Below are 9,140 nucleotides of genomic sequence, written 5' to 3'. Positions count from 1 at the left end.
CTATAAATTTTTGGGTATATAAGATGTGATATGTTTGATTTTCTCTTCAACACATTGGATTTTGACTTGTCTTGTTGTGCATATGAACAGTTGCCTCCAACTATTGCCCCTATCATAATCTAGCTTTATATGAGAAATTAGTAATAATTATTTGAATTGGTTGTATGATATAGAGGAATAAGACTAGAATTAATCATATATATAAATTTACTTAATTAAAGGTGAGGGGCAAAGGTGAAGAGTTAAACTTAATCAAGGATAAGGGATAAAGGTAGAGGATGGATTAACTAAATAAATAATGACTTTTTAGTTAATGACTAAATAAGGTAAGTGAAGTGAGGTTGTGATCGACAAATTTAGTTGTCTAGATTGCACAAAACATGATGCTGCTATGAGATATACCTTGGATACAAATAGGGATGCCACCAAATAGATTGTTACTAGGCTTGACATGAGGATTCCTAGTGCTAGCTTATGTTTAGCATATTCCAATTAATAGTGAGATACATCTTTGTGGTATGCATTTTATTTCGCATGTTTTTAACATAGCACCCAAATTTTGAAAATCAAAATGCCAAACTATGCTAAAGAGAAAAAAACAATGGAATCTCTTCAAAGCTTAACTATAGTGTTCATTTCACATTCTGTAGACGTCAATATTGTTTCTAGTAAGACTTCTGAAAGATATGCTATTGAATGGATAATTGCTACTTGAATCATTTTTAGAAAATCTTTTGTAGTAAAAGTGTGCAGAATTATTAGATTTACATATCAAAATTGAAAATCCATGTTTAAAGATTTCATGGATTTCTCAAAATCCAAAAGCAACAAATACTATATCAATGCAAATTTGAAGTTCTTTAATACTTCTCAGTGTCACTTTGTAGATGCAAATTTTTGCATCTCTTCTTTCATATGACCACATAAATATCCTAGCATATTCACTCACAATAAATCTTCGTTGCAATTCAATATGTTTTATAGATACTTTTTTAAGGAATAAGCTATTATGTTATTTTTAAGTTCACAATTTTTTCAATAGATTGACATACAATATGGCCAATCATTTCCCATGCACAACAAAGAAAGAACTAACATTTCAGGTTCAAACTCACTTAAGCTTTTCTAAATGTAGATCATTAACATATAGTTTTCTATAAAGGAGATTACCCATGTGAAGAATGTTTGTATACTAAATCTTTATATATTTTAATTTTTAAAGGATTTTATTTATTCATGCAATTTTTAAAATTAATCTTCCATTTTCCAAAATGCATTATAATATTCTAAATATGTTAAAAAAGAAAATGAAAAAAAAGCATATTGTCTCTTAAACTGATTTCCAAGAGTCCTCTATACTAAGTCATAATGTTTTAACCTTCCATCTTTGCAAAATGTAGTGACTTAAGGTCTATCAGAGCTCTTCTTTAAACAATTAGAAAATACATATTTTATAGTTTTCAAAATATCTACTAAATACAAAATATTCATGGATGGCTAAACTGTACCTAGTCCACTTGTCAATCCCAGGGATTCTTGGGGTTTTAATGATCGTGATGAACCACCTCCCTTGATTGTTGACGGCCTGAGGGAGTTATTTAAATACTTTTATTGATAAATAGTTATTGTATCCAACTTCGACCTGTGTGAACTCTCGAGAGTGATCTTGTATCACCCACCCTCTATTGTAAATTTGTAACTAGTATATTAATTTTTAATAGAAAGGGACTATTCATCAAATAAATTAATTAATTAAAAATAAAATAAAATAAAATTGTAAAAGGAGATGAATTCTATCCGCGAGTTAGCCAATTCGGAAACTTAAATGCATTTACACGGCAAAAGATAGGCTAAATGCTTTTGTGCAACTTCGATAAGGCCATGTTTGGTAAGCGGAATAGGAATATGTATTCCAAAAATTTTGAATTCTTTGTTTGGATGCACCAAAACGGGATTGGAATACGAAGTAAAAATGGAATACGTATTCCATTTTTGGCCCAAAAATGGAGTTTTGCAATTCTACCAAAATAGGTGTTATTGGAATACGTATTCCTATTCTATTTTTTTTGATTTTAAAAAACATAATTTTTTGGGTCTGCAAATTCCCATCAAATATTGGCTAAACCAAACGGAGAACAGGAATACGTATTCTATTCCAGAATATGTATTCCTAGTCGGCTCACCAAACAGGCTCTAACGGTATTAAGAAGATTTTAAGAAAAACAGTATTTAATGAGTTAGTGGGGACATGACAACTCATCGGAACGTCTGGTCTGGTGAAAAAATGCCGAGTTCGGGTATTGACCAAGAAAGGCAATTGTTCAAAATTTCAGTGTTAAATTTTGACAATTCTATGAATTTCTGTGATAACAATTCTATGAATTTCTGCGATAAATTCTGCAATTTCTCTTAATTTCTGAATCCACGCCTTAAAAATTCCGTTCAGTTGAAATTCATTGGATTGATGTCAATGGTCCTTGTGTACGTGATTTTCTTACTGGTTTTGGCAAGACCATCCATGGCGGATAATACCACAAATCCTCTTCATGGCTGTAGCACTATCAACCGCCTAAATACTACACTTTTCAATACAAATCTTGACACAGTTTTGGAATCACTCAGCAAAAACATATCTACTTCTCGATTCGGAACCTTTATAGCAGGGGATTCCAGCAATCAAGTTTATGGCCTTGCGCAGTGCAGAGCTGATTTATCTCTTGCTCTCTGCGCCCAATGTTTTGAAGAGGCGCGGAGCCAGCTCGCCCAATTATGTCCCACCCAAAATGGAGGACAAATCTTTGTCAACGGCTGTTACTTGCGCTTCGAAAACTCGACTTTTTTTACCAAAGCTACAGATAGTAGCATCTTAGATTGCAACTCTTCTTCCAATAGCAGTGCGGAAAATTTTTCTCTGAAGACGCAGAAATTGCTTAGCAAGATCGTTGATACAGCCAAAAATAATAATAGCTTTGCAGTTGCGTGGACGATGGAATCGGCTTCATCCAATATATATGCTCTGGGTGAATGCTGGGAGACTATTTCAACCGTAGACTGCCAAAGCTGTCTACAGAGAGCCCAGACAGAGTTGGAAAACTGCCTTCCGTCTCTACAAGGCCAAGACCTAGAATCCGGTTGCTATTTAAGATACGCCAACTACTCTTTCGTTTCTGTCAATGGAATTTCCGGTAATTTAATTTCTAAATTTGAAAGCTCATTTACTGTTTACTTCCATTGTTTTAAGCGGTATTGAATTTCTAAATCTAAAAGCTCAGTAGCGGTTTCGGCGCATTGTTTTAAGCGATAATTTACTTTCTAAATCTGAAAACTCAGTAGCGGTTTAGTTCCATCGTTTCATGATTGAATTTTAAGGTTTGGCTTTAAAATTTCGCAGCGACGAACACAGAGAGCAATGGAGGATCGAAAGGTAAGATTGCAGGCATAATAGTTGGAGTTACTGGTGGTGTAATTCTAATGGTGGCTGCTTTCTTTGCCTTTCGGAAACGTAGACAGCCAAGATTCCAGAGGAAATGGCGAAAGAGGGATCCGCCGGGTGAGTTCCATAACAAATTTGTCTGTAGATTGTTTTTCCTTCTAATTTTCTATGCTGATAAAGCTCTCTACAGACGGAGAATTAGAATTGGGGGAAACAACCTGGCGGTTTGATTATGAAGATCTTAGAGAGGCAACTGACGATTTCGATGTCAAGAACAAGATTGGCGAAGGGGGCTTCGGCCAGGTCTTCAAGGTACACAACAATCCTCATCTCTTCAATTGGTAATGAAACCCTAGCTCGAAACCCTCGCTCAAATGTAACGGCAGAATGAAATGTTTGAGAATTTGACAGGGAAGGCTGAAAAATGGAAGAGAAATTGCCGTGAAAAGATTGTTTCCAAGTGAATCGAATAGAGTTGCTGAAGAATTCGTGACAGAAATAGAGCTTATCAGTGGGGTCTCTCACCGAAACTTGCTTACATTACTTGGATTCGCCACGCTTGAAGAGATGAGGATGCTCGTCTTCGATTACATGGAAAACGGAAGCCTCGACAAGCATCTCTTTGGTTAGGAGCCTGAACGCCCAGCCATTTTTCAAATAAATGAAATTTGTATTCATTCAGTATCACTGCCATGAAGATTGTTCATTTTGCTTATTATAATGAACTGAAATGGGCCTATTTAGTCTCCATCGCCTAAGTTTGTTTCTGTAAAAGTAGTTTGAGATTTATTTGGAATGTTCAACTACGATGCAAATATGCTAAAATATATTACAGGCAGAGGAGGAATTTTCCTAAGTTGGGAAGCACGCTTCGACATCATATTGGGAACAGCTCGAGGTCTCACTTATTTGCACGAGTATTCTCATGTTCGTATCGTGCACAGAGACATCAAACCAGCGAACATTCTCTTAGATGAGAAATTCCAGCCTAAAATTGCAGATTTTGGATTGGCAAGGCTTTTCCCTCATGACAAAACGCATCTCACCACAAGGATTGGGGGAACGCTGTAAGAATTCGGGAAACCTTTTTATTTAGTGCCTTTCAATGAGTAAAACTTCAAATTTTCAATTTGTGTGTGTCATTTCGTATTGCAGAGGTTATACTGATCCGATAAAACTCCAAAAGTTTCAATTTCTTTGTAGGTTGTACTGATCCAATATTATTTCAAAAGTTCCAATTTCTTTGTGTCACTTGTATTGCAGAGGTTATACTAATCAAATAAAGTTTCAAAGGTTTCACTTTCTCTGTATCACTTGTATTGCAGATGTTATTCTAATCTAATAAAACTTCAAAAGTTTCAATTTATCTGTCACTTGTATAGCAGAGGTTATACTAATCAAATAAGGTTTCAAAAGTTTCCCTTTCTCTGTATCACTTGTATTGCAGAAGTTATTCTAATCTAATAAAACTTCAAAAATTTTCAGTTCATCTATTTCTTGTATTGCAGGGGTTATACTGCTCCGGAATATGCAGTCCACGGTCAGTTAACTGTTAAAGCCGATGTGTACAGCTATGGAGTGGTCGTCCTAGAGATTATTAGCGGTAGAAAATCCATACAAAATAAACTTTCAAATGATATGCAGCTTCTACTGCCCTGGGTAAACACTTTGATTTCAGTTTGATCATTCACTAAAATCATGAGTTTTCCTATGCTAACTAAAGCTTGGTATTGCAGACATGGAGGCTATACCAAAAAAATGAAGAGCTGGGTATTGTGGATCAAAGACTGGGCGGAGTGTTTATCGCGGAACAGGTTTCAAGAGTGATAAACATTGCCCTTCTGTGCGTCCATGACTCAGCGTCAAAGAGACCATCCATGTCAAATGTTGTGTCAATGCTTACAGGGAATTCTCCAATACCAAGGGTGGAGGTAACAAAGGTAAAACCTGCATTCACAGGTGAGATAGGCGATACGCAGTATGTGTTCGTTGATTCCACATCGCAGTCGGCCTCTTCCTCAGCAGCAGGGCCATCCTCTTCTTCTGCAGCAGGGGCAACCACCTCTTCCTCTGCCCTCATCTCTGGCTCTTCATAACTGCCTGTCACCCTTAAACATCACACACTGAGGCAAAAATTAAGCTAGGAAATTTAACTATTTAATACTTATAGCTTAGGAATCAAGTCTCAGTGTGTGATGTTTAAGCTGTCTGATAATCATCTCGCTGAAAAAACACAAATTCAAACTGCTAATCTGTCATATATCCAAAAAGGGTTCTTGTATGCCTATTGTTTAACAGAGATGTTGAGTGCTTTCTTATATACCTTGTTTGAGGTGTTTTTGTTAATGCTAATTGTTTAGCAGAGATGCCGGGAGCATTGTGGTATACCTTGTTTAGCAGAGGTGGTGAGAGCTTTCTGGTAAGTCAAATGTCTAGCGGAGATGCTGAGAGCATGAGTGTATGCCTTGTTGTTTAATAGTGGTTCTAGGAGGTCTATGGTATGTCAATAGTTTAACAGAGATGCTAAGAGCTCTGGTATACATTGTTTAACAGGGACGCTGAGAGTTTTCTGGTCTGTCAATTGTGTATTAAAGATGCTGAGATCATTGCGGTATACCTTGTTTAACAAAAATGCTGAGACTTTTCTGGTTTGTGAATTGTGTAATGGAGATACTGAGAACATTGTGGCATACAGTGTCCAACAGAGATGCAGAGAGATTTCTGATATCTCAATTGTCTAACAGAGATGCCGAGAGCCTTGTGCTATACCTTGTTTAATAGAGATGCTGAATGGTTTCTGGTCTCCCAATTGTTTAACAGAGATGCTAGAGCATTGGGCCATCCTTAAACATCACATACTAAGGAAAACAATAAGCTAACAAAAAGTAAGAACTTTATCTATTTAACACTTGTAACTTAAGAATCAAGCTTTAATATGTGATGTATAAGCAGTCCAAGAGCATTGTGGTACATCTTTTTCGGCAGAGATGCTGAGAGCTTTCTTGTATCCCAATTGTTTAACATAAATAATGAGGGCTTTCTGGTGTGGCTGTTGTTTTACAGAGATTCTGAGAGCATTGTGGTATACATTGTTTACCAGAGATGCTGACTGCCGAGAGAGCTCTCATATGCCAAATGTTGTGCAGAGATGCTAGAGATGCTGACAGGCTTCTGGTATGCTTTTTATCAACAGAGTTGCGAGAGATTTCTGGTATGTCAATTGTTTAGAAGGGATGCAGACAGTTTTTTGCGGTATATGTTTAACAGAGATGCTGGGAGGTCTCTGGCACGCAAATTGTTTGCAGATGGTGAGAGCTCTCTTTTATACCTTGTTTAACAGAGATACTGAAGTTTCTGATACGCCAATAATTTATTTAACAGAGATGCTTGAGAGCTTTCTGGCATATCTTGTTTAGTAGAGATGCTTATAATTATGGAACTAAGTTGATTGAGAGAGCCCCTGTAACATTTAAGTTTTTCACCAATGCATAAATGTTCTGGCCATCTCATTGATTGAAAGTAGAGAGTTTCGCAAAGGGTGGAGGAAGAGTTCTGATTCCGACAAAAATAAGGTAAAACGGGGAAGTTGCCAGTCTTCTTTCTATTGGGCAGTGGTCAAATTTGTCAGACATTTTAAAAAAATTGAACAACAATTGATTTTATTTTTAACAGTGGAAGCTATTGAAAGGAAAAGGTGGACGTCAAATAACCGTGTCACAGAGGCTTCAAGTTAGGAATGGGAATAATTTCATTTCTCAATAGACTCAGCCATTGCTCTGTCACAACAACATTTTTGAGAGAAGAAAGGGTTTTTTTATTCTATTTTTTAAATGTGAATATAAGAGAATCAACCGATGTTCCAAACTGATTGGAAAATATTAGTGGAATTTCTGTCACACATGCATAAAACTATTTGTTATTTATTCAAATTGATTTGACAAGTTTGTTTTTAATATTTCAAAGTTGTATATTTAGGTTTATACTGAATTTTTTTTATTAATATACTACAAGTTATATATATATATATATGGAGGGTTAACTTCTATGATCCTGGCTTTATTTGGCCTCATTTCTTATGGTGTCAGAGTCTTCCATTCAACAAGACTTGGATCTTCGAGATGGATGATTATCACCTAAATGCATTTTGTTCAAAGTGTTCTATTTATTCTTATAAGAGATTAGTTTTTGTAATATACCCATATGAAACATTAACCAATCAATTTGACTAAACAAACTACACAATTGCAACTTACATATTTTTAAAAAAAGGATGTATATAACTTATACTAATGATTCAATTTTGTTTCAAAACTTTCTAAATATAAAAAATTGAAAAACTTAAAACATATTTTTAAAATTTAAGAGAAACAATTGATATAGCCTGCCAAATTTAATAAATTATTATAATATTATAACTAAATATGTTTATTTTAAATTTATATCATTATATTTTTTCATTTATATTAGATCAATTATTGATTTGAGATATTAAATGGAAGAAATTAGCACAATTAAATCGAATCTTTCTCATTCTTATCTTAAGCACAATGAAAAATACATATTGCTATAGACCTTTTGTAGCCAATATGGTGTTAGTGCCTAATAATATTTATGCATGACTTTCTTATTTCACATTGCAATATTTCTTTGACTTTACCACTGAAGACATATATTACTGAATACTAAGGGCAGGACCCCATGCGAGTGCTAGGCTTATTTTGGCTAGCAACTACTGCTCAACATTTCTACTCAACATTTCTAGCAGCAATTTGTGGAGTGGGTTGGCCCATGCTTATTGATTTTTGTTGCTGCTTATTTTTTGGCAGGCATAAATAGAATGTATTAATAAAATTTTGATAATAAATATTGCAGAAAAATGTATTGGTAAACAAGAGGAGAAATTAATGAGAGGGAAAATATTTTGTGGTGCCATTTGTCATTTTTTTCAATAAGAGTCACTGCTTATTCCAACCCCCCATTTTTTCAATGCTTATTTTTAAAATTTAAGCAGTGGTTGCTCCACGAAAGTAGGAATAGATTCTAAATTATCATTTTCTTGTGATTAGAAAATGCCATGAAAACACTCCGACTACTTAAATTTAAGCACAAAGCACACTTAAGTAGCCACATGGGGACATGGCGTAAGGGTTGTAGACAATTAAAATCTTTCATTTTTCCACCATTAAAGCCTATCAATTCATATCTTTATCATTAGCATGTCTTTGTTGAATGTCTTAATAGACTCTAATAATTATTTTTTCAATTGAAAATACTCATATCTTGATAAATAAAAAAATAAAAGTAAGTGTCACATAGTGACATGTATTTGCCATAATTTATAATAGCTTGAATGGATAGAATAGTAAAGTTAACAATTTGATAAAATTTAATAATTTTTTAATAATTTTTAATTAATATTATAAAATTAGATTATTATTTTTTAATTATAGTTTTACATTAAAAAATCTAATTAAATATAAATGTCTTGTATCTTAAAGTATTACAATTTATTTAAACTAAAAAAAATTATATAAAATATTATTCATAAAATTTAATCACAAGTTATTAGAAAAGAGAAACATATTATTAAAATAATTGTATGATAAAGTAATTTATTATTGATTTAATGGTTTTACGTAACAAAATATCTTTACAATTCTAAAATATTGGGTAGTGCTTCCTCAAAATCCATTCCTATAGGACCCAG

General features: G+C 34.1%; 1 protein-coding gene across 9 annotated transcripts; it reads left to right on the top strand.

The window, feature by feature from the left end:
* The first annotated feature begins 2,215 nt into the window (after positions 1 to 2,215).
* LOC149545723 (cysteine-rich receptor-like protein kinase 2) lies at positions 2,216 to 7,388 on the top strand. Of its 9 annotated transcripts, XM_089790793.1 has the most exons (12): positions 2,320 to 3,185; positions 3,392 to 3,550; positions 3,624 to 3,745; positions 3,845 to 4,058; positions 4,269 to 4,500; positions 4,759 to 4,839; positions 4,942 to 5,092; positions 5,170 to 5,852; positions 5,987 to 6,044; positions 6,129 to 6,318; positions 6,497 to 7,005; positions 7,106 to 7,388. In XM_089790793.1, the coding sequence occupies exons 1-8, from the start codon at positions 2,465 to 2,467 to the stop codon at positions 5,527 to 5,529; spliced, it is 2,040 nt and encodes a 679-aa protein (XP_089646919.1). In that variant the 5' UTR covers positions 2,320 to 2,464; the 3' UTR covers positions 5,530 to 5,852; positions 5,987 to 6,044; positions 6,129 to 6,318; positions 6,497 to 7,005; positions 7,106 to 7,388. The 9 variants fall into 9 exon arrangements, with proteins under 9 accessions (XP_089646923.1, XP_089646922.1, XP_089646921.1 ...); XM_089790791.1 differs by having other exon boundaries at positions 6,497 to 7,388; XM_089790792.1 differs by having other exon boundaries at positions 5,987 to 6,318.
* Positions 7,389 to 9,140: the final 1,752 nt, after the last annotated feature.

This window comes from Cupressus sempervirens, chromosome 7 (genome assembly GCF_028749045.1).
Source record: "Cupressus sempervirens isolate cs-2001-9-10 chromosome 7, ASM2874904v1, whole genome shotgun sequence".
Classification (NCBI taxonomy): domain Eukaryota; kingdom Viridiplantae; phylum Streptophyta; class Pinopsida; order Cupressales; family Cupressaceae; genus Cupressus; species Cupressus sempervirens.
This window is presented reverse-complemented; position numbering and strand designations above follow the sequence as displayed.

What these genes read in the sequence shown, in the direction of transcription:
- LOC149545723 (XM_089790793.1), top strand. Translation starts at nt 2,465, where the DNA reads ATGTCAATGGTCCTTGTGTACGTGATTTTCTTACTGGTTTTGGCAAGA. An exon ending in CCTCGACAAGCATCTCTTTG is followed by an intron (nt 4,059 to 4,268) that starts GTTAGGAGCCTG and finishes AATATATTACAG; the next exon opens with GCAGAGGAGGAATTTTCCTA. An exon ending in TGCAGCTTCTACTGCCCTGG is followed by an intron (nt 5,093 to 5,169) that starts GTAAACACTTTG and finishes TTGGTATTGCAG; the next exon opens with ACATGGAGGCTATACCAAAA.